Source organism: Triplophysa rosa, linkage group LG3 (genome assembly GCF_024868665.1).
Source record: "Triplophysa rosa linkage group LG3, Trosa_1v2, whole genome shotgun sequence".
Taxonomy (NCBI): domain Eukaryota; kingdom Metazoa; phylum Chordata; class Actinopteri; order Cypriniformes; family Nemacheilidae; genus Triplophysa; species Triplophysa rosa.
The window spans coordinates 16,500,891-16,528,016 of NC_079892.1; the positions used below are offsets into that span (position 1 = coordinate 16,500,891).

The 27,126-nt window shown below is 42.5% G+C and overlaps 1 protein-coding gene across 9 annotated transcripts in view; it reads right to left on the reverse strand.

Moving 5' to 3' along the window:
- Positions 1-27,126, reverse strand: part of kif21a (kinesin family member 21A) — a 68,546-nt gene that overhangs the window by 5,080 nt on the left and 36,340 nt on the right. For 2 of the 9 annotated variants that reach the window (XM_057329625.1, XM_057329632.1), the window contains 25 exons: positions 25,330-25,509; positions 25,080-25,195; positions 24,623-24,818; positions 23,449-23,638; positions 23,295-23,358; positions 22,991-23,200; positions 18,952-19,014; positions 11,941-12,022; positions 11,734-11,848; positions 11,263-11,451; positions 10,929-11,128; positions 10,636-10,743; positions 10,478-10,546; positions 9,857-9,984; positions 9,639-9,783; positions 9,335-9,529; positions 9,055-9,156; positions 8,813-8,978; positions 7,728-7,748; positions 6,464-6,521; positions 6,317-6,371; positions 5,912-6,108; positions 2,947-3,078; positions 1,891-2,027; positions 225-399 (listed from right to left, as the gene is read on the reverse strand). In XM_057329625.1, coding sequence (XP_057185608.1) covers positions 225-399; positions 1,891-2,027; positions 2,947-3,078; positions 5,912-6,108; positions 6,317-6,371; positions 6,464-6,521; positions 7,728-7,748; positions 8,813-8,978; positions 9,055-9,156; positions 9,335-9,529; positions 9,639-9,783; positions 9,857-9,984; positions 10,478-10,546; positions 10,636-10,743; positions 10,929-11,128; positions 11,263-11,451; positions 11,734-11,848; positions 11,941-12,022; positions 18,952-19,014; positions 22,991-23,200; positions 23,295-23,358; positions 23,449-23,638; positions 24,623-24,818; positions 25,080-25,195; positions 25,330-25,509 — 3,293 coding nt within the window. The remainder of the gene's footprint in view (positions 1-224; positions 400-1,890; positions 2,028-2,946; positions 3,079-5,911; positions 6,109-6,316; positions 6,372-6,463; positions 6,522-7,727; positions 7,749-8,812; positions 8,979-9,054; positions 9,157-9,334; positions 9,530-9,638; positions 9,784-9,856; positions 9,985-10,477; positions 10,547-10,635; positions 10,744-10,928; positions 11,129-11,262; positions 11,452-11,733; positions 11,849-11,940; positions 12,023-18,951; positions 19,015-22,990; positions 23,201-23,294; positions 23,359-23,448; positions 23,639-24,622; positions 24,819-25,079; positions 25,196-25,329; positions 25,510-27,126) is intronic. The other 7 variants (XM_057329626.1, XM_057329633.1, XM_057329630.1 and 4 more) reach the window with 7 other exon arrangements.

The following is a 27,126-nucleotide window of genomic DNA, read 5'->3' on the forward strand; positions in this document are numbered from 1 at the left end:
AAATGCAAAATTCATATTTATTTGAATGTAACATGAATTGTGATGAACATAAATAGGAAGTAAATAAATAACAATTACAAATATTTAACAGTTTAGAAGACAAAAAGTAAAATAAACTGTTTTTCTTGCAAATGTTACGAATAAACATGATAAAAGGCAGTTTAGTTTTAGTATTGACAATTTCTACAGATTTAATCTTCAATTTGACATTGGGAGTGACTCACGTGAGTGTTCGGATGCACTTGGCCGAGTCTCGGATGTCCCACACCTTTATGTAGGAGGTGGAGACAGTGAACACCAGACTGGAGCTGTAACGCACGGAGACGACGTTGTTGGGGTGGCCGCCTAGATACATGATCTCCTGTCCAGTGACCAGATTCCACACCTTACAGGTCCGGTCTGAAAGAGGAGCACCACACAATAAACATGTGCTTAATACTTATTACAATCTATTTTAAATACATGCATACACTGTGAAAGATGTTTTCTATAGATAATATGCAGGGTTTTTCCTGTATAGAGAAATTGGAGGCGGCCGCCTCAGTCAAATGTGACCCTGGACAACAAAACCAGTCTTAAGTAGCACAGGAACATTGTTAGTAATCGGCAAAAATACAGGGTATGGGTAAAAATTTACGATTTTTCTTTTTGCCAAAAATCATTAGGATATTAAGTAAAGATCATGTTCCATGAAGATATTTTATAAATTTCCTACTGTATATGTATAAAAACTTTATTTTTGTGAGTGGATGGCCTGCTACAGTGCCTCAGATTAACAACTTCAAAGGCGATTTTCTCAATATTTTGATCTTTTTGCACCCGCAGATTCCAGATTTGTAAATAGTTGTTGTTACGCCAGATAGTGTCCTATCCTAACAAACCATATATCAATAGAAAGCTTATTTCTTCAGCTTTCAGATGATGTAAAAATCTCAATTTCGAAAAATTGACCCTTAAGACTGGTTTTGTCGTCCAGGGTCACAAATGTCGTTCCGCCTCAGGCTCTCGCCAAAATTATGTTGTGCCTCTTCACAAGAAATGCTGCGTGCATTTATCACTGTCATTTGTAACTGCAGTTGCGACATTACGCCACAGTGGAGGCGCTGTTTCGATATCAGCACACTGAGGCGCTAAAAAGAGTTGCAGAACAAGAGCCAGCCTGTGTTTCACGGCTGTTTGTTTTGCATCCAAGTACGTTTCATTTCTTGAAATTTATTAAATTAACATGACGTACATCATTTTAATGTCTTTAGCTGTGCAGTTGGATCGTTGAATCAGCGTATACTGTACACAGCGGGTTCGCCTGTATGGACGCACATTGCGTTCAGAACGACTCGCACACGAATGACTCATTTGAACCGATTCATTTAAACTATTGAACTTTTCAGTCACTAGCGAATATAAGACATCCTTAATAATTAAAAATGAACCACAGAGAATGCAAGATGTGAATGAGCTTTGCTCATTTAGAAAGACTGGTTAAAGTTGGCTATTGTGGGCTGAAAAGTTAGTTGAAAATGATAAAAATGCTTTATTTGATTAAAAAAAAACATTTCTGTCTGGTTGAATAAAAGTAATGTTTTATATAACTTAATAATTGTCATTTTTATCTAATTTTATTAGAACTTTTAATATGTCAAACTCAAAGTCACTTTGGTTAAGCCACTTAAAGGTACGGTAGGCCAATTTGTGTGTGTGTGTGTGTGTGTACAAGATCAGGATGGCACCACCTCCACCTCATTTTGAGCCAGGAAAAACCCTGATATGCAATATTGTAGTGTGACAACATGCCCCGGTGTGTAATATAAGAAACTTAGGAACAGTTTGGGAAGGGCTTAGGAAGTTTTTAAAGCTAAACTAAATACTGACAGACACATGTCTAGTTCTGACCTTTGGATCCGGTGAAGAGAAGGTCATCGGTGGAGTCGACACACAGCACAGCTTTACTGTGACCCTCTGCTATATGCACACACTGCAGAGGGCCGGCGCGACTGCTCTTTGACACAGGAACAGGGTTGATCACGCCTCTGACACACGCCAACAAATCACAATTCAGTTAGTCATTTCACCTCATGTATTTAAAGTCATTAATGTCATGAAAAGGATTTCAACAGTATTGATGCAAATGACTTCATGGTGTGTGGATAAAACAAACAACATGCATGCCAATGGACATCCCTCAAGATATTAATGCCCATGCAGTATAAACGTCTGATGAGAATCAAAACAATGAATAAAGGAAAATTAATAAGGGTGTGTGTCATCTGTGTGTGTGTGAGGAAAGGTCAGAGAAAGAATAAACCCAAACACTTAAAAAATGACAAACTGTAAAGTCATATTTAATTGAAATCATGTAAGTGGTTTTGCTGGTCATGTCTTTCATTTTAAAGTGTCCTCTCCTGTTATTAGACAAATATAAATAGTTACATATTCTAACTGCTTCTAACATGTTTTGGTCTGGTCACAATCCACAAACTTTTTTACTACTTTTATTTCTTTTCCTACAGTATTTTTGTATATCCCTGATATTGTCTATCGATCCATTCGATCGGAAACCTGTTTATCATCTGCAGGATCATAGAAGGATCTGAGCCTATCCCAGCACGACGGGTCGCATGAAAATAAAACTTGTATATAAAGGAAAATAAACGCCCTCAAACAAATGCACACACATAACAAAATACATTGACATAAAATAAACTTTTTTTTAACTCTTAATGCAAAAACAAACGATACTGCAAATAATCAGAGTAGTCAGCGTTTGTTAGGCAAGAACTTCCATTCAGCTCACTCTTCACATGGTTTTAAATGACATTCATTCTTGACCTGACAGTCTTTGTTTTAACAGGTTTGGGTCTGGCAGAACACAGGCAGGCAGAACCAAACCCTTTTCTAAGTGTAAGTTGCACTAGTATTGTTCTGCCACTGGGGGGAGCTAGCTCTTACTGTGTGATCTCTTTGGCTTTAGCCTTGTCGGCCAGGGCCTGTCCCTTGTCATAAGTCTTCCTGCGGGAGAGAGGGGATGGTTCTGGCACCCTCTTTTGCCCACCTGCTGGAAGTCTGTTGCCAGAGCTGCTACTTTTCCATTTGCAATGAAAGACAGAAACATGAAATAAAATAAAAACAAAGACTGAACCAAAAACGACAGCAACACAAGGTGGACAGCATGCATACTAAAGTAAACACATAAGCCCTAACGTGAACTGTTCTTCGAAAGTATAAATCCAGATTAAAGGGACAGGTCACCCAAAAATGAAAATTCTGTCATCATTTAATTACCTTCAAGTTGTTACAAACCTGTACACATTTCTTTTTTCTGACGAACACAGAGAAAGATATTTGGAAGAGTATTACCAATTTTCAGTTCTGGGACATTGTTGACTACCATAGTCGGACAAATTCTACTCTGGTAGTCAATAATGTCCCAGAACTGAAAATTGCTAACATTCTTACAGAACAAAGACATGTATACAGATTTGGAACAACTTGCCGGTGAGTAAATGATGACAGAATTTTCATTTTTGGGTGAACTGTCCCTTTAAGAGGTCAGATAAACATTGACAGATAGCTATTTATTATTCAATTGCTGCAAATTCTGTCACGCCAGGTGTTCACAGTTAGTCACTGTTTGTGGTAAACCTGCACAGTCTTTGACAATAATGAACAGTCTGAAACTACTGGTAAGCAGTTCTCTGGCAAACCTTTGGCAAATATCAACTGCAACTAGCAAGCAGATCCTTTGCAAACATTCAGCAAATATCGACCACTACTGGCAAGCAGTTTTCTGGCAAACCTTTGGCAAATATTTACCACTACTTGTATGCAATTTTCTTGTGAACCTTTGGAAAATATCTAAAATGACCTGCAAGGAGTTCTATGGCAAACATTCAGCAACTATCTAACACTACTGCCAAGCACTCCTCTTCCCAGACAACCTTTTGCCAATATTTTAAACTACTGGCAAGGAGATCTATTGCAAACATTCAGCAAACATCGACCACTACTTCTAACCAGTTTTCTTGCAAACCTTCGGCAAATTTTAAAAAATTACTCGCAAGGAGTTCTATGGCAAACAATCTGCAACTATCAAACACTACTGCCAAGCAGTTCCCTGGCAAACATCCCTGTTGAAAAACCCAGCAGATGCTGTGTTAGGTACGTTTTGATGCTGGTTTGACCAGCTTAAACCAGCTATGGACCAGCACATGACCATCTAAGGACCAGCTTAAACCAGCACATGAACAGCTTAAACCAGCACAAACCAGCATCAAAACATACCAAACCAGCATATGCTGTTTTTTCTAACAGGGATTTGGCAAATATTTACCATTACTGACAAGAGGTTGTCTAACTTTGACTTTGTTAAATATGTGTATTTGGTTTTCATGGGGTATTAAATGGTTTTTTTCATTGTTATTGCTGTATAAAAGGTTATTGCAGTGGTTCTCAACTGGTTTGGCCATGGGACCCACACATTTTCCCATGGTCATCAAGCCATGGGATATAGGATATATGACGTCATGTAATTTGTTTAAAAAAAAGTGACTAATACTAAAATACTAACAAAAATTAGTGACTAACACTGATAAATAAACAGCCTATAAGTTAAGGATAAGGCTATTAAATAGCAGTCCCAAACTAGTGCCCGTTATGTGAATTTTAGGAACTTTTTATAGGTGCTTTAGTGAAGACAGCATGCTGCCGCATTTGCGTGAGTATAGCACTGTATAACGTCTGACAGGACAAGTTGAGGTGAGAGACTTTTTATTTCGTATTTAAAGCTACAGTTTGTAAAAACCGCCGCTAGAGGACGCACGACCAAAACAACAACAATGGCGTAGCTTGATGACACTGTGAAGGAGCGTGGAATGACTGGATCTGTTGTCTTCAACTCCACCGCTGCTGGCCATCAATCAGACGGGAACGAGAAATCATGCTAGCGGATGAGGTAAAGTAATAAAGTTTTATAAATGTTGCGTATAATTGTGGTCCATAAATAAGTGACTGCTCGAAACAAGCTAGTGGCTCGCTAGACACTACTTCCGCATTTGTCCACGACACTGTTGTCATGCTGTTTCTATGTCAGTAAAGGCGGTAACAAAGGGTAACGCGGATATGATTTGTGTCACTGTTTAGAATGCCGATTTTCTCACGATTTCTAAGTAGTTGGAAACATTTGAGATATTGTAAGTACTCAGCTGAACAAAATACTGTATACAGTATAACACCGACCTAGTGGTTTTTGGATATTTTACTGCAAAATTGTTACAAACTGTACCTTTAACGCAGATATTGAATTGGGACAGCAAGCGCTCCGCTCACTCGCTCAGGCATCTGCCAACAGCTTTCACGCACGTCTTTCAAAATAAAAGACTCACATCAGAAAAATATGTATAACTTTTTTTTGTTGATGTTGTTTCTTAGACTGTACACTCCACGACCCACTTCGAGCGGTCTTGCGACCCACTTTTGGGTTGCAACCCACCAGTTGAGAAACACTGGGTTATTGCATTGCTTTTCAGTAGGACCCCTAACTGGTGCATAAATTTGGATGTGTTTGCCAGCATTTTGTTTGGTCATTGAGAAACAATGAAAGCTTGATGAAAGACAAAAAATTATTCACACTATGTTAAACACTATGTTAAAGAAGACCAAATTGTTTTAATGATGAGTGTCTGAGCTGGAAGCCAAACAGAATGTGACAAGCAGTATTTGTAACCTAACGGAAAAGATCATATAACATCAATACACCTTTCTCAACGGGACGACACTTTTCATTTGATAAGGAAAAGTATATTTTAGGGCAAACATAATGCTGGAGGATTTAGTTCATGCATGAAGTATGGTGGAACAGTTAGTAAGCTCTGACCAGATTAGTATTGATATATATTGAGTATCTGCCTAAACTTACATGTTACCCATTCTAGAGGACAAGCTAGCAGGAGGAAGCATGTAGTCCCTGTCTCTAACTGTATTTCCAGCAGACTCCAGGTCTACAGTCCCATCGGATGTCTCACTCATTGGGTGAACAGGGACAGGTGTGTCTGGGCCATAGTCGCAGTTGTTAACATAGAGTAACTCCATCTGAGTAGTGGTTCTTCTCCGGGCCTGAGTAACGAATGCAAAAATGGATTAAATCAAATTGTTCAATCAGAATGTACATATGCAAGTTGTTACTTTGAAAATTGGCCTGCATGCATCAGATTGGATCACAATGATCACCTACCCAGGTCTTCATTTGTACCCCTCTGCCGTTCACTACTGTACCTTAATACATCTAGATTTAAATAAGGGTTCAAGGCATTTAACACCATACCTTAGTCCTAGATTTGGTCTCTCCACATAACTTCATAAGGTCTGATGCCAGGGTGCTACATCATGGGAACAGATATTGACTTAGGTTTTTAAAGCATAAATATGTATATTTAAAGCATAAATTCATCAACAGCAGATGTTTACTTACTTTCCTTCCACAGCAGGACTCTGTGTCGACTCGTCGCTACTACTGTCATCGCCATTTTCTAAACAAAGAAAAACAACAAGTTTAATTTCCAGATACCACAGACGTGTAAAATATGTTTTTTTAAGACCCCATGAAATGGTTTGTCTATTCTCAGTATTTTTAAGTTCCTTTTAAAGGAAAGCTTGGGAAAGATTTTGATTACCTCAGAAAATTGTCAAACTATGAATTGGTAGAGCATTGCGTTCAGTTCAAAGGTTATGAGATACAAAATGTATAATTCCCTGACAGCACACATACATCTCGGAAACGTCTATTTGATGTCTGCATTAACATTTGCAATACGTCTCTGAGACGTTTCCTGTCAGATGTCTTATAGACACTTAGAATATACCTGTAGTATGTTTATCACTTAGAATGGATGTAAAACTTCCTTTTCTAAGACATTCATCAGATGTTTTAACACACCAGATGTATTCCAGATTTTTAGCAGACATCTTACAGATGTACCTGTGCTGTCTGGGTTTGAATGCATTGTAAGTTGTCACATAATTGTAAATGTAGATGATGTCAATAATATTTTTCCAAAAGCTAAACGTTTCATGTTTTTAACTTGCAAGAGAGTACTCTAGAGTACTGACAGGGTCAAGGCTAACAAAGACGAACTGAAATTCACAAAACTCAAATGTTTATTTCATGGGGTCTTTAACAACCTTGTGATGACTTTAAGGTACTTAGAATTTAGGCAAAATCATCTTGATGCTGTTATCTCAACGTTTAAAGAGATTTCTACTATATTGTGGTAGTAAAAAGAGAAAGCAAATGAGGATCAATTAAGCCCAGCGCTACCATGCTAGTTTCTTTAGTTGCTGTGAAACGCTGATCCAAACCATTACCTGATATTGTCTGCAACCAAAAAGATGCTACCATCAGAGTTAGCGCAAAACAAAAAAAAGTTGCGTAGAAGAGAAATGAGGGAACACAAATGATAAATCAGTAAAACAGAACGGAAATTAGTATGTTGCACAAAAATGCGTCCTACTGGAAGATTTTTCACACGTTTTTTTGCCAGGAGACTGAGACCTATGCTAATGATAATAAGTAGCGTGTTGCTAGGGATTGGTGGTTTAAAATGGAAACTGGTAGAGCAGGTGTGGAAGGATGAACAGAAGCCTCATGCACCTGCGGATGGGACCGCTAGCCCGTGGTTAGTCCGAGGTGGTAACCATGCACTCATTACAGAGAGTGTATGGCTACTGGTACTCACCCGAGGGCATGTTACCTAGTTCTGTTTCAAATCAGCCAACAGGGGAACAGAAAAACAGCATAGAAATCAAAAATAGATAAGATTCAACCAAATCTGACCAAAAGAAAAAACAGACAGACAAAGCCTGGTGCTACTGAAGGAATGTTTCCAAAATTGGTCACTACAAGAGAGGATTCATATCACTTGCTTATATCATTATATGACTGACTTGCTTTAGATGCCAGTCCTTGGTTTCTTCTATTGGAGAGGGAGGTATAGGAAAGCTGGTTTGACCAGGGCAAGCGCTATTGGAGGCTAGCAGGTCTGATAGCACACTACATCTGGTAGACATCTATTTGACATCTGCATTTCCATCTGGAAGACATCTGCAATACATAGTTTGCTCATCTGCAATATGTCTCGGAGACAGCTGCTGTCAGATATGTCATCTATAAGATGTCTGTAAGATGTTTATGATTTAGAATGGATGTAAAACTGCTCTTTCTAATATGTTTAGCAGATGTTTTTACACAGCAGATGTTTTCCAGATCTCCAGAAGACATCTTACAGATGTACGTGTTACTAGCTGGGTATGGTCAGTTTTTGTATCAGGTCCCTGATAGAACACTACCCCAGATTGCACAGGTACATCAGTAAGATGTCTGCTAAAGATCTGGAAAACATCTGCTGTGTAAAAACATCTGCTAAACATCTTAGAAAGAGCTGTTGTACATCCATTCTAAATCATATACATCTTACAGACATCTTCTAGAGGTCTATATGACGTCTGACAGCAGACGTCTCAGAGATGTAGGGCAGATGAGCAAACAGCATCTGCCAGATGTCTTGCAGATGAAAATGCAGACATCAAATAGATGTCTGCCAGATGTACATGTGCTATCAGGGACCTTTTTACACTTTTTGTGTAAAAACATCTGCTATTTTTGTAAAACTGCTCTTTCTAAGATGTTTAGCAGATGTTTTTACAACAGCAGATGTTTTCCAGATCTCCAGATCTTTAGCAGACGTCTTACAGACGTACGTGTGCTAGCTGGGGTTTAATGGGTTTGTGGGTGGAGTCTATATGTCAGGAGGCGTGTACCTACCTTGAAGAGCATTCCCTAACAAAGCGTCCAGTTCTGGGTTGAACTCGGCCTTCTCCTTCAACACATGGAAGAGCAGCTGATTCTGAGTGGCACTGTTGATTTCAGTTTGCTTGAGACGGCCCTCCAACACTTTTATCTGAGATTCTCTCTGAGCCGCCTGTAGACCCTGATAACAACCGATCCCATTTAAATTTGAGTACGTAAAGCTAAAACGAAACCATGAAGGGTCTGTGATCTGATACCTTATTTACGGCCATGGACATAAAATGATCGAGAAGGAATCGAGCCTCAGCCAGAGTGCACGAGCCAATGACAGCTGAGACGTCAACAGAGTCGCCCTCCTCCTACACACATAGAAAACAATCCATCAGATTCAGAATCCATCAGAGTAGTTTTATTTAGAGTAATCACGGAGAAGTAGTTATCCGATTCATTTGTATTTTAGAGTTTTGAGGGTATTTCTTTTTAAAAAACCTTAAGAGCCATACTTAATGAAATTGAAATGATTTATAGTGGACTGACCTTGGCTTCCTCCATCTGCATGATGTTGGCCTGGCAGTCAGAGATGCTGTCATTGATGTAGTCAATGTTGGCCAGCAGTGACTCCAGTTCTTCATTCAGAGACTGAACAGTTTTCTCTTCCTCCGGCTCTTCTGCCAGCAGTCTCTCTCTCTTTCTGATGATTTTATCACGCCTGCGTGTCAGCTCTTCACGTTGCTGTAAACCGATTTCAAATTGTCTTGTATTTTACATATTATAATGGAATCAATTAACTTATTTCTATATTACATGGGCACATTAAGACAGATTCTATGTTCATTTTTACCTTTAGGAGACGATTCATGTCTGCCTCCATGTTGGAAATGGTCATCCGCTGCATGATGATATCAGAGATGCGACGTTCCACACTCTGCCATTTCCCGCGAGCAACACGAGCAGAATATATTCCAACTGGCCTCCGGAGGTATAACCTAAATCCAAAAGAGATGTCAGTCACACGGAACGTGCACATTCGTTCTGTTGTATCTGTGTTAGTATCTGTACCTGGTTCCATTAGAGCCCGGATACGCCCGTCCTGCAGGTGGTCTGTGAGAGAAGTCCTGACTCGGCTCATTCACCTTCCGTGTGACCTTTCCTGATATGGGCCGCACCTGTCGCCTCAGAGAAGTCACCTGACAGACAGAAATACTCACGTGAGCATCTCGAAAATATCAAAGCGTTGCTTTTGAAGCAAACAAAAAGTACCAGTTTTTTATCCAGGTAATCGTATCATTTGTTTTCACCAACATACAATACCGGTCAAACGTATCTGGACTTTTGTTCTGAAAGTGTATGCTTAAATGTCTGAAATTAGTTAGTAGACAAAAATATATATATTTTTTTTTTCATGGCAAAATGAACATTTTATTTTATATATATTTTTTAACTTCTAACCCATAACATTTAAGTTAATCTAGGCTTAAGCGTTGTCCGGGAAACCGCCCCAAAATGTTTTAAATCTATGAGCATGGCTTTATTATATTATTAAAGAGATAAAGGTACGAATGTGACAATTTGAAAGAGCAAAAGAAGCTGAAGGTATAAAACAGAATAGTGCAAACAGGCTTTTAATACTTTTTCAAGGAATTGTCTATACAGTATGTGTGCTTGAGGGAAACAGTTCACCTCTTCGGTTTTCCTGCGCAGAATAAGCTCCTGCTGTCTCTTCTGAGCTTCTAGGAGTTTCAGCTGATGCTGTAAAAGAGAAACAACACTCACTGAACAATCACTGAAACAACACTGACTCTTTCCAGAAGCATCCGTGTAGGTTTCCCATCATGCACCTCTTGTTTGCGTTGGTCCTTCTTGAGTGTGGCGATCTCACGGTTCCTGCGGGATTCTGCCATTCTGCTCTTTTCCTGCTGCTCCTTCATCTGCTTCATCAGACGCACCTGACAAAGGTAAACATAGCAACGCTCAACTTCCTTTTCAAAGTCACCAAAAAACCTGCAGCAAAATATGTGCAGTGCAGACGGTATAACGCGACACAAAACTGGCCACTAGGTGGTGCAGTTTTAAACAATGTAATGTGATGATTTAGCATTTATTGATTATTGTACATCTAGTGTCTTTTTACTTTGGTTTTCTTCATTTCAACCAAATCCTGCTGTAGTTTCTTCAGCTGTTTCTCATACTGCGATTGGTTCTTCAGTAAGCGAGCATGTTCCTTCTGAGCCGCCTGCAGTTTTTGCAGCTCTTTGTTCATGATACTGAGTTTCTTCTCATACTCGGCCTTTATGCGCTTGGCTTTATCCTCTGAGCATGACCCCGCAGAGCCTGTCACACACACACAAACATACGAAAAACAGATTTTTTGTTTCGCCAGAGCACATTGCAAGCCAGACTAGAACCAGCAGTAGGTTCGTGAAGGGCGGTTGTATATTGAATTTCGAAAGAGATGCTGTTCATACCCATGTTTTGAAGCACACGGTCTCTCTCCAGCTGCGTGTCTCTGATTTTACTCTGCAGCATCATGAGCTTTTGTTCGTACTGTTGTCTGAGCGTGTGCAGTCGTCTCTGACTGTTCTCCAGCTCATCGATCAGCTTCTGCTTGATGGCGATCTCACATGTGACGTTGGCCAGGTCTGCCTGGAAGTCCTCTGATCAATCACAACAAAAATCCGAATGAATCTCAGGGGATCATAGATTGCATGAAAACAGTATTCTTTATCACATTTTTGTTTAAAGAACGGATGGCCAAAGAAAACTAGCAGACCAATGAAGTTTATCGTGTTTGTTCTGGCTAATCTTAGTTTTAAATGTACCTGGATTCTGATTGGTCAATACCGTATTTTAAAAAATACAAAATATGACATCAGTAATGATATAATGATATCAAACAAAGTGTGTCCTAAGACACCTTCCTATGTAAAGATCATCACCCTTCTCATCAAGCTCAGAATCAGACTCATCAGAGCTCTCGTCCGCCTCCATTTCCTCCTCGTCAACCTCCTCATCCTCTTCCTCTCCGTCCCCTTCCTCACGGTCACTGGCTTCCTGTGGGAAATAAGTCAGTCGGGTTATAGAATGATTGACAGCTTCACCCTTACAATGGGTTTTGACAGGGCAAGAAAGCGAAATCATACCACCTCTGTCTCGTGATGGGTCGGTTCTGATGACTCTCTTTCGCTGATCTTCTGCTCGCTGTCAAGTGTCTCATATTTGTTGGCACTGCAGGGGAAAATCAACAAACCAGAAATTAGATTTTATTTGTAGACAGATTTTTTAAATATGGATCTGTACAAAACAAGAGCACACCATTGGGGTTTAAAAATGGATTAAAAACTGAAACAGGGATTCAGCAGATGATCTGAAAAAAAAGATGACGGGAAAATTACACGGTATTAAAGGTGCAGTTTGTAAATTTTTTGCTGTAAAATATCCAAAAAGCACTAGGCCAGTGTTATATATTTTGTTCGGTTGAGTACTTACTATTTCTCAAATGTTTCCAACTATTTGTAAATCATGAGAAAATTGTCATTTTAACCAGTGACACGGGCCGTGTCTAGCAGTCACCTGTTAATGGTGTCATATCCACGTTACCAAAGACACTAGATGGAAAGCCTGCAACCTTCAGTGGAACGCAGGAAAGGAGTCTAGAGGCTGTTATATGATTGGCTGAGGTGCCTCATGTGATTCCGTTAAGCTTTCTCCAGACCTTGCATGTCCCTAATAACACAGTCTCTGGTAACCCTCGGTTTCAGCTTTTACTGCCATAGAAACCATGACAACACAGTCTCGTAGACAAATGTGAAAGTATTAAGCCGCGGTCACACTTGACTTTTACCTCCATTGACTTCCATTCATACGCATGCAAATGCGACAGACCGGAAACGCAAGCCCGTCCATCGATTTCGCTGCGTAGCAAAGTTCAAGTTTGGTGAACTCTGACCTGCGAATTCGCGTCACGTGAATGTGTGAGACCAATAGAAGATCAAAACGTCACAGCGAGACCTCTCGGTAGAGAAATGTAAAAAATGGGGTAGTCGCGCCCGCCCATTTTCGTACCACCGTCCGAACGATCTTGTTATGCTCAAAGTCAAGTCTGACCGCAGCTTTTTTTTTGTAGCATCTATCAAGCAACAATCTTGTTTTGCGCAGTCGTTATGGAGCACAATTATTCTTTACTGTTTGCAGCTGGTTCGACGCTAATCTTGCATGTGTTTGACTAGACAGATGAGCAACCATTTAGATTCATTTACTGACAGAAAACATGTGATTATTATATTGATCAACAAGGTTAGTCTTATTGTTTGAATGTCTTTTTCTTAATTTAGCAGGACTGTTATGTATATATTTAATGAACAAGCAATAATTGTTTTAGATCATCTGACTAAATAGTAATAATTTAATTGAATTAATTACTTCTTCAATTCATTATAATGAAATAAAATCATGTCATCAAACGCAACATTCATAAAACTTTATTACTTCACACCATCCATAAACGTGATTTCTCGTTCACGACTGATTGATTATTAGTGGTGGAGTTGAAGACGATTGTCTGTTTTGAATGTGCGCCTTCTAGCGGCGAATTTTACAAACTGCGCCTTTAAACGGCAGACACTTGCAAATGCAATGTTAAAAAAGGTACACCATCATGTGATGAAAAATGTCTCAGTTACGTTTGTAACCTCGGTTCCCTGATGAAGGGAACGAGACGTTGTGTCGAACCGACAGATGGGGTTCGTCCCTGAGAACCAATCGCTTCCGACTACTTAGAAAAGGCCAATGAAAATTGGCAAATGAAATTTGCATGCCGGACTCCGCCCCGGACATCCGGGTATAAAAGGGAGATGGCATGCATCATTCATTCACCTTAGTTCTGAGGAGCCTGAGACCTCTCACGACTGCTGCAGAGGACAGCACGTGTTGTGGCAAGAGGACACAACGTCTCGTTCCCTTCATCAGGGAACCGAGGTTACAAACGTAACCGAGACGTTCCCTTTCTGTCGGTCTCTCGACGTTGTGTCGAACCGACAGATGGGGTTCCAATGGAAAACGCCATAACACTGTGCCCTGTCACAATCTCAACGAAGCGACGGTGACTGGCCTGGGCGTGTCAGCCGTGAACGCTACCGCGAAATTGTAACCTACCAGTGGGTAGGTAGGGGGTCCCAGAGCTTTCTTGAAAGGTGGGAAGGCCCCTACCTTCGGCCTCACAGGCGGCGGCCTTGTTTCTCTAACAGCGAGAAGCCGCCCGGAACCGTAAGGCCACTGGGTAAGCGCTACTTCCTCAAGTGGGGGATGCGCTACAGAGACCACTTCCTACCGCAGGGAGGAGACTAGTGGAGATACCAACATGGTCTCACCGATGGGGGAGAACTCATGGGAAGAAAGTGCGGACTGAAGGAGTTAACCGCGAGGTGGAGGTCCACCTAAGGAGGTCATGGGTTACCAAGGTGGGAACCAGCATGAGGATACATCAGACGGAACCGCCCTGCTGGGGGGTTGCAACGTCTGGTAGCACTAGGTCCGGTTAGAGCTATGTAGCGAATAACTCCGGGATACCCGGCCTAAGGGGCAGGGCTGCTCTGCCCAGCCCGCCCCAGAGGGTGCTTGCTTAGTGATGGATGGAGTGCCTGTTCTTCGTCCAGTGGGGAAAGAATGGAGGCTGAAACGGTATACTGACCCACTCGAGAGAGGGGGAAAAGAACCGAACAGGCGTACACCCTACCAGTTGCCGGTCCTACATGTGGCCATGCAGGACGCGGGCTGACACCGGCTCTACGCGGAGGTTGTAAAACCTCACGAAGGTGTTGGGTGTAGCCCAACCCGCAGCTCTGCAAATGTCTGCGAGAGAGGCCCCCCGTGCCAAAGCCCAAGAGGAGGCAACACCGGTGCTGCCGGTGTGCCACGCTCTCCAGGGAACTCGACTCTGGAGCCAGTGTTGAAGCGGCCTCATGTGCATCAACCCGAGGGGTATCACCACCGCCGAGGATGCCATGTGTCCCTGGAGCCTCTGAAATAGTTTCAGGGGAACCGCTGACTGCGTGAAATGATCCAGGCAGTTCAACACCGACTGGGCGCGTACTGCGGACAGTCGCGCTGTCATGGTGACAGAGTTGAGTTCCATACCAAGATAGAGGATGCTCTGCACGGGGGAGAGCTTGCTCTTCTCTCGGTTGACCTGTAGTCCCAATCGATCTAGGTGCCGGAGCACCAGGTCCCTGTGTGCACACAACAGATCTCGCGAGTGTGCCAAGATAAGCCAGTCGTCAATATAGTTGAGTACTCTCACACCCTTCTCCCTGAGGGGAGAGAGGGCGGCCTCCACGATCTTCGTAAAGACTCGTGGAGACAGAGACAGACCGAAGGGGAGGACTCTGTACTGATATGCCCGACCCTCGAAAGCGAACCGTAGGAACGGGCGATGACGAGGGAGAATCGAGACATGAAAGTAAGCGTCCTTCAGGTCGATTGCCATGAACCAATCCTGACATCTGACAGATGCCAGGATGTGCTTCTGTGTGAGCATCCTGAAAGGCAGCTTGTGCAGGTGTCTGTTCAGGGAAACGCAGATCTAGGATGGGGCGCACCCCCCCGCCTTTTTTGGGGACGATGAAGTAAGGGCTGTAAAACCCCTTGGACATCTCAGCTAAGGGGACGGACTCGATCGCACCCTTCGCCAGAAGGGTGGCGACCTCGCCCCATAGTACGGGAGCATCCCGGCCTCTGACCGAGGTGGCGAGGATGCCCCGAAACTTGGGCGGGATTCTGGCGAACTGGATCGCGTAGCCGAGACGGATCGTCCTTCTCAGCCACCGTGATGGTGTGGGAAGCTCAAGCCAAGCTCCCAGGGACCGTGACAGGGGGATTAAGGGAACGATCTGCTTCATCGACCCCCCGGGGGGTGGTTCGATGGCTGGCAGTGCGGGTCTCTCGCCGGGGGACCCCCGGGAAGAAGACTGGCTCTGCTGGTTTGCCTGCCTGGAGATGCAGGTCCCCGCACCATCGATTTGAGAGTGCTGAGGGCTGCAAAATACATTTGATGTTGCGCCTCGCCAAGACGCAACGTCGAGTGGCCGAACATCGTCTGACAGAGGGTGAGAGCGGCTGTGAAGAACACCCAGGGAGATATGAAACTCTTTTTGTGAAAAAGTGGGCGCTAGGCCCCCGTGGGAACCATCCCGGATCGACCGTCCAGCGATGATATGGCTGGAAATGGGCCCGATGGTGTTAACCTCCCTGGGGTCTTCCCGTCAGGGTCGCTTCTTCCTTGAAGGTTGTTGACGGGGTGGTGGTCTCCCCTTCAACGCCCTTTTCCGGGGTGCAGCCTGGGTAGGGAGCGCTGGAACCGGAGCTGGCTTCAAAGGGGGCAGGGGCTGCTGGGGAGCAGAGGCCGCACGGAAACTCGAAGGCCTACAGGCGGCCGAGTCCCGGCGGGGTAGGATATGGCTGATCGCCTCCGTCTGCTTCTTCACTGTCGAGAACTGCTGAGCAAAGTCCTCGACAGTGTCACCAAACAGCCCACCCTGCGCAATGGGCGCGTCGAGAAAGCGGACTTTCTCAGCGTCGCTCATCTGCGCAAGGTTGAGCCAGAGATGCCTCTCCTGGACCACCAAGGTGGACATCGCCCGACCCAGGGCCCGCGCGGTCACCTTGGTCGCCCTTAGAGCGAGGTCGGTGGCGGTGCGGAGTTCCTGCATTAACCCCGGGTAGGTCTTACCCTCGTGGATCTCTTTCAACGCCTTGGCCTGATGGACCAGCAGGATGGACATGGCATGGAGAAAGGAGGCAGCTTGGCCCGCGGCAGTGTAGGCCTTCAACACCAGCGATGCCGAGGTCCTACATGCCTTGGACGGGAGTTTCGGTCGACCTCTCCAGGTGGACGCCGCCTGCGGGCACAGGTGCACCACGACTGCACGTTCCACCTCGGGCACGTCGACGTACCCCCTAGCCGCACCACCATCGAGGGAAGAGAGAGCAACGGAACCGGTTTGAAGTGTACGCGCCGAGAAAGGGGCGTTCCACGTCTTCGTCAGTTCCTCATGCACTTCCGGGAAGAATGGAACCGGGGTTGGGCGCGGCTTGGAGTCGCGCTCAGAGCCCAAGAACCACGTGTCCAACCGTGAGCGCTGGGGGAGAGGCACCAGAGTGCACTCTAACCCAATGCACACGGTGGCCCGGGAAAGCATGGCCGACATCTCGACATCCGCTTCCTCCTGAGCTCGTCCCCCCTCGGGATCGGATGCCAGCAATTCGCTCTCCGATGCTGCGATGGACATCTCATCATCATCACGCATCGTGTCCGAATGCGTGAAGGAGGACGCTGACGGTGTGGCACCGCCAGCTAGGGAACGATGAGGCGAGCGAGAAGGGGTGCGAGCGGTTCGCGAGCACTTGGCTGACGGATTAGCGCTCGCAGAAACCCCCATATCACCCTCGCCGCTCGCCTTGGCGAACGGAATGGCCTTAGCCATCCTCGTAACAGCCCGGGAAGCCTGCGAGGTGGTGGCTGGTTCTCGGGAGAAGACAGCCACCCGTGACCGCAACGTCTCTATGACCATCTGCCCGCAGTGCGGGCAAGATGAGTCCACGAAGGCTGCCTCAGCGTGTTGGACCCCCAAACACCTGACACAGACATCGTGCTTGTCCCCTTCCTCGATGAGGACACCGCACCCACGAGAACAGCGGGACATGCCGCGCTGAAGAAATTAGCTCTTTTAGAGAGCGGTGAGTCACGGTCTGCAACTCGAACACCTCTGGAACCGCCGAGACGCCCAGGGGAAGTCGCTGCAGGAAGGGACAGTCCGCTGCACCACGTCGTAGAACCGGCAAGTAGAATTCTTTTGCTAAGTAGCAAGTGTCGATCTTCATCAGCGAAGGCTCCGAAGAACAAAAGGTGAATGAATGATGCACGCCGTCTCCCTTTTATACCCGGATGTCCGGGGCGGAGTCCGGCATGCAAACTTCATTTGCCAATTTTCATTGGCCTTTTCTAAGTAGTCGGAAGCGATTGGTTCTCAGGGACGAACCCCATCTGTCGGTTCGACACAACGTCGAGAGACCGACAGAAAGGGAACAAGTTTTTTTTTGTTCTTTTGAAATGTTTCTGATGTACTATGTAGATCTACTCTCACATACTCAGAAATGTCTTAGTTCAGAAATGACCATGACACAGCATAAACTAACAAACATATGACACAATTTACATCATTACAGACTCAGTATTCAGAAACTGGACCCTCCCTAAAAAATAGAGGCACAACGAGGTTAGCCAATCACAGAGCTCATTTACATCTGAAGGTCGGCTTTAAATGGTCACATGTTTTTGTCACAAAACACCCTGATCAAAAGTTGATTAAAAAATTGAATATGGATCATTTTATCTAATCGGTATGACAGTATTATACAAAATAATAATTTAGAAAAATATTACACATAGTAATGAAGTGAATCAAAAGGGAACACGTTATTCTATTTGACATAATTTACCCATAGTTTATTTTACATTATTTACCTGAGCAAAAGAGAAGAAATCCCGCACACTATCAGTGCTTGCAAAAAAGATAAGCTGAATTGGTATTACAACATTTCGGTCTCTGATTGATTTGGTCTATAATCTACAGGCGTGCTAGGTTGATTGTTAATTGACATTATTTACCTGAAAATGATTTTTTTGTCATATTTTATTCACCTGATGTTACTTTAAACTGATATGACGTACTTTCTTCTGTGCATTCTGCATGTTCTTACACCACCATTAAGTGTTAAAGTAAATGATAATGTGCTGCAATTGTACAGAATTGAACAAACCAGACGTTTATTAAAAATATAAACTGCATTAAAATAAAAGGCATTGAGAATGTATAGATGGTTGGGTGGACGGATAGATGTAATTCTTATTTTTGACTGATTTCCATTAGATTCTTATTAATCTGAAAATAAGATGAAATATTGATGAAAATAATGAAAATATAAGATGAAAATAATGAAATATTGTACTTTTTGTGTTTTTTTCTTTGTTGGCAAAATAAATCAATATAAATCCTGAAACCGCTTCCAACTACAAATAAAAACACAGAATATAAAGGTTGCAAGCAGAAGTTATGGGTAAATAAAGGGGCGAGGAGGGAGAGGGTGACACAGGGACAAACCTGTCTTCCTCCACCTCCATCTCCTCATCCTCCTCTCTCCTGTCATCCAGCAGCTGCTGGAGTCTTCAGCAGTCAGAGGTCAAAGGTCAGGGAAAACAAACATTGAAAAGAAACAAAGAAAGACATATAGAAAGAGAAGAAATGATAGTGACATTAAAAACGAAGAGTTGTGTTGGGTGAGACACATCAGACCAACAATATTTTTTAAACTAATTAAATTATTTTTTGTGTTGAGGTAACCTTAATTTTATGAACTGCAGATAAATGCGTGGATGAAAGTGCAATGCCTTCTGCCTCTTAGAATTTCAATTGAAAATTGTGATAATATTGCAATTTAAAATGATGCTACTGTAGATGCAATGGTCTGTAATACATGCTTAATATGAATATTTTATATATTTTTGTTTGCCACAGGGAATAATGGGAAAAAAGTATTTCATAATATCAACCAGCAACATGAAGAATGCATCTCCGGCTCTCCTAAGTAGTAGGCCTAGTCCAGACATTTATACAGATTTGGACATCATGTCCCCAATTCAGAAGGTCCAGGCTCAAAGAAACGCTATTGTATTATTTTGGGCTATTGTATTATTATTATGCTGGGAATGTCACAGTTCACAATAGAACAATTCACAGTTCTCCTGTAGCATCTCAGGTTTTGCTGTTTGAATGTGTCATGGTTCTGCCCCATCTTGTCTTGCTTTTCTTGACCTAGTGGCAGAATCATGACATAACCTCTTGTTTCATGTGGAGAGAGGCGTTTTGACCCTGTTGGTCTTCCACTCTCCGGTGTCGCATCTCTGTTCCCACCCTTTCGTCTCCTTAGTTGTATCGTTCATTAGTTCATGCCCCGTACCTGTCCCTCTTGATTTGTCCCCTTATTTAATGCCCCTGTGTCCTCTGTCTTATGCTGAATCATTGTACTCTGTCGTGTTTTGTATGGGTGAGTTCTTGTCTTGTTTAGTGTAGTTAGTCTTTGTTCTTATTATACTCTTGTTTTACTCCCTCGTGGGTTTTTGTTTTGTGTGTTTTTATTATTTATTAAAAGTCTTGTTTAACCCCTTACCCGCTGTCTGCGTTTGGGTCCTCTCTCTTTGTCTCACCTCACCCGAGAAACGTGACAGAATGATGAATCCTGCCACCTACTCACACTGGTTCAGAACACTAGCTGGCTTTTGGCTCTAGTCTTTGCAATGTGTTCAAGTGCAACTTTTTTACCCCCATGTAAAGTGGTGCCCCCAGGATTTTTTTATGGGGTGGCCAAATGGGGCCAGTATAAATTTTAGGGTGACACAGTACAAAAATGTACTATACCTAGATCTAATGGTAGACAACAGTTTTGGCATTGCCATTAATACTGAGAGCATAAAGTTATTACTATTTATTATATAGAACCAAAACTCCAAAATTCAACTGCAATTACCCTCATGTTCATTTGGAGGTCAAATTCAGGTAAAATAAGAGTACACAAGAAAAGCACTGACATACTGTAAAACTGTCCTAACACTGTTGGAGTAAAGTCTTGCAACTCTGATTCCAAAGAAAATTACAACTCCTGGATGCATTTTACAGTAACGCAAATTGCAGTTATCAATAAAACATGCAACAATAGTTATCAGCCCATCAGAGATGTGTCTTTGTCTGTATGTGAGGAGCAACAAAATAACAGTAATAAAAGTCTTTACTTTCGCACAGTTTGACCCGGGGCTAACCGCACTCACAAGCCCTTCGCTAAAGTGACAGTGTTCCCAGATCTTCGTTGAAAAACAGCAAACAAAGACAAGCCAAAAATAAACCTTAAATATGCAAATAGTTTATATTTTATTAGACCAAAGAAATCTTGGATATCCACAACTGATCATTTTTATCTAAAGTTCTATCTTTAGATATTAAAGAAGTAATATCTAAAGTTCCAAGCTTTATGATCTAAGAGCGAACAAAAAGCAGACAAACACATAAAAATAAGCAAACATGGCAACACAGCAAAACAGCGCCTCTGTCATCGGACAAAATGAGACTTTAGCCGAAAAAGAGCAGATACCAAATGGGTTATATTCCTATTCACAGCTGCGAGACGACATACGTCGATATGGTTACTACTGTGTTAATCATCACATCCTCGTAATAATCATATAGTTTTACATGTAAACCTAACTTAATAACAAAAATGTATAGTGATCGGTCAACATGTAAGCAAAAGAAAAAGCAAATTTAAATCCAATATGCCTTACCAACTAGCCTAATCCAGTTACTGTGCCTGTCATGGCTCTGCTTCATTTAGTCATGTTTTTCTTGGTCCTGTAGCAGAGCCATGACAAAGTCTTTGGTTATGTGTGGAGAGAAACATATTATTGTCCTTTTGACAATAATATTCGTTCTCTTCAGTGTCTCGTCATTGGCCCCGCTCCTCTCGTTTCCTTGTTATCTTTCCCTGGGTGTTTTATTACCCACACCTGCCCTGTGTCATTATCCCTCGTTTGTCTCTCCCTATAATTACCCTCTTGTTTCTTTGTCTTGTGTTCGTGGATTACGTTTGCATGTGAATGTTCGTGCTCATGGTCCTGTGCTCGTGTATTGATTGTACTACGTTTGGTGTGTACCTTGTTTGTGTGCTCGTGTTGTTACCCTTGTTCCTGTTCTCTGCCTTGTCCATGAATCGTGAGTTTTGTGTGTTTGCCTTGATTACCCTGCCGTGTTTTTTTTGTAAGACGTTTGGTCGAGTTTTTGAGTTAGGTTTTTTGCTTCTCTTGTTTTACGTTTTGCCCCCACGTGGGAAGTCTTTTGTTTTATATATATATATCTCAGTTTCGTTTTCCCCATTGTGGGTGTTTTTGTTTCGTGTATTAATAAAGCCTTGTTGTGTTAACGCCTTCACTGCCTGCCTGCGCTTGGGTTCTCTTCTTCCACGCACCTTCTTGACAGTGCCTTTACACCACCAGCAAGGGTTTGTTTATAACTGTTACTAGAGCAACCAAAGCTAGGAATGCCTTCTAATGACCTCGTGGCGACACAGTTGCTGGCGGTGTGAACGTACAGTTAGCTAAACAGTAACGTATTATCTGAGCTTCTTCTATTAGTTTTTTGTCGAGTTACAGCCCAGCATTAAAAGTGATTATCTGAGCTTGATACAATAAACTACGCTTTACTTATGAGTTTCGTCTCCCACCTTACTCCTTCCATGAACTCTGAAGTTTCAGCAGCTAAACAGGACTGAGCAGGACGTGCATGCTGTGGTGCTGCATCGCGGGTAAAGGAGGGGTTGAGTTCATATTCTGCAGTACAAATAACACATTATACAAGTGTATTTAATTTTTAATGGTGCTTTGTCAATGTCTATGTTAGTTTAATAATAAAATAATATGAATATTATTATTATTATTAAAAAATGTCTTTCTGGTTGGGGACCCATGAGGTGGCCAGTGTTTTTTAGGGGTGGTCTTGGACCCCCCCTTGGGGGCGCCACTGCCCATGAACATGACGCAAGGCGACACAGTCAAATTTCGACACCCCTATGTCTTTGGTGTGAGTTTGGTGTTTACCGTTCATTACTAATTGTGGAGGCATTTATCTGAGCTCATCTCGTAAATACAGGCTGTGTCCAAAATAGTCCCCATACCGATTTCATGGTGGGATGGAGTTCCGCCTCAAAATGTAGAGAATTTCTATCTTTTATCTGGGCTTTTTGTATCTGTGGTTCAAAATATGTAAAGTATTTCCTTAACTAATCCTCCCACTGAATCTTGGCAATTTCCACCACTGCTTTATACCCGAAAGCTGCGTTCACACCGCCAGCAACTGTGTCACTGTGTGTGGCTAGTCTCTTGCTATGAGGTCATTAGAAGACATTACGATAATGCCTGGCATAGTAATAACACAGCATAGTGAATAACAGACATCAGCATGAACACTAGCAGAAATACCACAATGCCTCTCTTTTACCCAGCTAGACATAGGGGCAATTATTTATAACATACTCAGACCGTTACTATGGTAACAGCCCCTACAGATCCTTCCCCACTGAGTTCTCACCCATCATTACCTCTTCTTTTTCTTCCTCTCCTTTCTCTTCAGTTTCTCCAGATCTTTCTTGGCCAGATCGATGATGTCGTTGGTCTCCTGGCTCGGGTCGGCCCCCAGCAGGGCTGAAGAGAACGTTCCAGGACCTCCATAGAATGGAGTGCGGGTGGACGCTCGCGTCAGGTTCCTCCTCAGGTTCTCATTGACCGATTCGCTCTCGAGAAGTTTTGCTCTGAAGCGCACACACACAAAATCACAAGATCAGTCGTATTGATGACTGTAAATATTCATTTTGCATCGACATTAAATCACATGATTCACATTACCTTAAATCTTCAATCTCCTTAATGTAGTTCTGAATCATATTTCCAATCTCCTCACTACCTTCACCTGAAACACAACCAACATCTGCATGTAAGTGGCAATGGTCAGCGGTCATTTGACATAAATGGAGGGGGGCTGCGCTGATGTACACTGTACCTGCTCTGGAGAGCACCTGATTGGCCTGTTCGCTGAGCAGCTGAGTGAGTCGAGCTCCCTGCGCGTCAATGGTTTCCTGCATGGCCTTCACGCGCATGCGTAGGTTATTGTTCTCTATCTGAAGCATTGAGCTCTCGTGAAACATGTCGTTGATGCTTTCCAGCCCGTCCTCTCCAACCATACGCTTCCCCTGAGAGAAAAAGAGAGATTTACACTATTGACATTAAAGTCCCAGTGAAATAAAAAATTACAATTCCTATTTGTTCATGAAATATTGCAGCGTATATTCATGTGCCCTCACATTAAATTCTGAAAATGGACTTTCGCCCTCTAGCGACTATCCATCTAAAATTATGTAAGTTAGACGGGTTGGGCATCTGTTCACTCCTCCCCTTCAACTGTCAGTCTGCTCCCAGTTCCATTTCAAAATGCAACAGCTGTTTTTATACATCCAATCAAATCGCAGAAAAAAAAGCCACGGCCACTATTTTGTCTCATTCTAAATTCCATTTCACTCGGGAATGCGCCAGAATACGGAAAAAACTATCGCAACTTCCGGTTCACAGGGACTTTAAGCTCTTTTATCAGCTGATCAAATATAGCCAAACCATCACATTAAGTATTTATCATTAATGTTGTAACATCAAGTAATGTTAACCATTCAATAAAAAATTAACAAATATTTAAAAAAATATTTTTTGTCTTATAAATAAGATTACTATTTTAATTATATATATATTTTTTTACTATTTAATATTAACACACACTGCAAAAATATATATTAAGATATTATTTAAAAATTTATCAAAATTAAGAACATAAAATTAAGGTACATTTAGTACCTATTAATATTTCATTTTTTAGTGTACAAGACTTAATCTTCATTCATTCATAATATTTTCAGTTGATTTTGGTTTTTGTAGTATACTATTTATCTATTTTTTAATCACAAGCCCAGCAGTTATGTATAATAGATATAATTACAAATATTACACATATTAAATTACTGTTAATAATATTTTAAACACACTGTTTACACAGAGAATGCCCCACATGTGTTTATCTTGAGGATACAGTACACGCAGAACTGGAACTGCACAACTTCAATCTAGATTATTCATCTACATAAAAAATTTAGTTATTTGTGGAATTTGATGGATGGATATTATCTCACAGTTCTGTACTCCATAAGCTCCATTTGCAGTCGGGCAATCTCCGTCCTCAGCGCACTGATCTGCTGGCTGGCTTTGTCTTGGTTCACCATCACCTTGTTCTTGATGTTGCGAGCTCGATTAGCGTACTTCAGCGTATTCAGGGTCTCCATGAAGTCCTGATCTGACGGGCTGATGCAGGCGATCATCATTGTGCGGCTGACACACCAAATAAAATAAAAAACTTGATTCACTCACACTGTTTAATGCAGGAGTCTTCTGTTCTGAACAAGCAAGTATATTTGTTGAGGCAAAACTCTGCAGAATAGTGACCCTTCGGTAACAAGACCACTTAGATGTCATGGGCTAAAAGGTGCAATATTAGATTTTAAAACTACATGGGATGGTAAAGGCTTTGGAACCACACAAGGGTAAGTGAACAATGAATTGTCATTTAAGTGAAGTTAATAGCACACAGACCTGTTTCCACCCAGTGAATCTTGAAGAAGGCGAGAGAGTTTGGAGTCTCGATAAGGCACATGCGTCGACCGTTTGCTTCTGTCTCCCAAAGCACTGATCACGTTCCCCAATGCCAGCTACATTAAAGCACATAAAAAAAAAACAAGGAAAGAGAAAAATATCCCCATCAAAGATCAATGTATTTAAATGGTTTAGGTCACATGACCAATAAGTTGTCATGTAGGAGTCGAATGTCTGTTTGGATTCTTACCAGTCCACAGTTAATGGAGATGCCCTCTTTGGCTCTGTCCCCTGTAGCTCCCGTTCTCTTGAGTCTCTCTGACCCGGCCAGATCCACAAAGTGAAACTTGGCTGTGAGCGTTTCAAACTCCTCCATCTCAGACGAGTTGTTGACCAGTCGATTGTCTGTCTCATTGTCCTGCTCCGGAGGCTGACAAAAAGATGCAGGGCAGTAAATAAAAACTGTGACATTAATACAGCCAGGGGTTGCCGTATATTCATTTGCATAACAGCCATGGAGGTCTAAATTCTGCTAGAAACAGAACACCTTTTTATTTAGCAGCAAAACGACCCACACAGAGACTTGTTGTAAGATCAGACACAATGTTTTATTGCTTTACATGATACATGGATAAAAGCACTGCCCAACATTGATGACTCGCCCACAATTACATGAATATTCCAAAGATTCCATCCTATTAATCCTACCCTAAAGACCCTATTTTACTGATCTTACTGAATGACCCAAATTTAAAGTCCATAGACCCAAACCTAAAAACTTTACCCCAACGATCAAACCCTACTCCAGCCCAATGACCCACCCTAAAGACTTCAGCTTAATGATCACACTCTAAAGACTACAGTTCAAAGATCCAAACCTAAAAGCTTCACTTCAGTGATCCAACTCTAAAGAATCCGTCCCAATGACCGAACCCTAAAGTCTCCACCCTTATGAAACAACCCTGAAGTCTTCACCCTAATGACCCTACTCAAAACACTGTATCTCTATGACCATACCCCAACAACACTACTCTGAAGACTCCAGCCAAGTGACCTAACCCTAAAGACTCCACCCAATGAACCAACACTAAAGTCTTCACCCTTCTGACCCAATCCTAAAGTCTCCACACTAATGACCCAACTCTAAAGACACCACCTTGATGACCCAACTATAAGGACTCCACATTAATGACCCAACTCTAAAGACTCCACCTTTATGACCCAACTCTGAAGACTTCCCCTTAATGACCCAACTGTAAGGACGCCACATTAATGACCCCACTCATGTGGGGTCCCGCAGGGCTCTGTGCTTGGTCCCCTTTCATTTTCTCTTTATCTTCTCCCACTTGGTTCCATTCTCAGGAAACATGGTATTTCTTTTCACTGCTATGCGGATGACAGCCAGATCTATGTCCCCCTCAAAAAGTCTGATTATTACTCTATTAACCCATTGCAAAAGTGTTTACACGACATTAAAGCTTGGATGTCTTTAAATTTTCTGAATTTTAATGAGGACAAGACAGAAGTCATGGTCTTTGGTGGCACTTCTGTGAAGCCCCCCCTGTTGATCTGGGTTCTTTGGCACAGTATTGCAAGCCAATTATGAACAATCTAGGGGTCAAAGTGGACTCAGACCTTAGATTAGACAGCCAGATTAAAGCTGTGGTGAAGTCTAGCTTTTTCCAGTTAAGGCAGCTGACAAAAATTAAACCAATCCTTCATAGACATGACTTTGAGACAGTAATCCATGCCTTTGTGACCACTCGGCTGGATTACTGTAATGCACTTTATATGGGGGTTAGTGGGTTATCTATTGCTCGTCTTCAACTGGTACAAAATGCTGCTGCACGCCTTTTAACTGCCACAAGCAAGTATGAGCACATTTCACCGATCTTAGCCTCACTCCACTGGCTGCCCGTTCATTTTAGGATTCATTTTAAAATTCTTTTATTTGCTTTTAAAGCCTTGAATGGCCTCGCCCCACCTTACCTCTCTGAGCGGCTGCACCCCTACACCTCTAGTCGATCTCTCAGGTCAGCTGACCAGC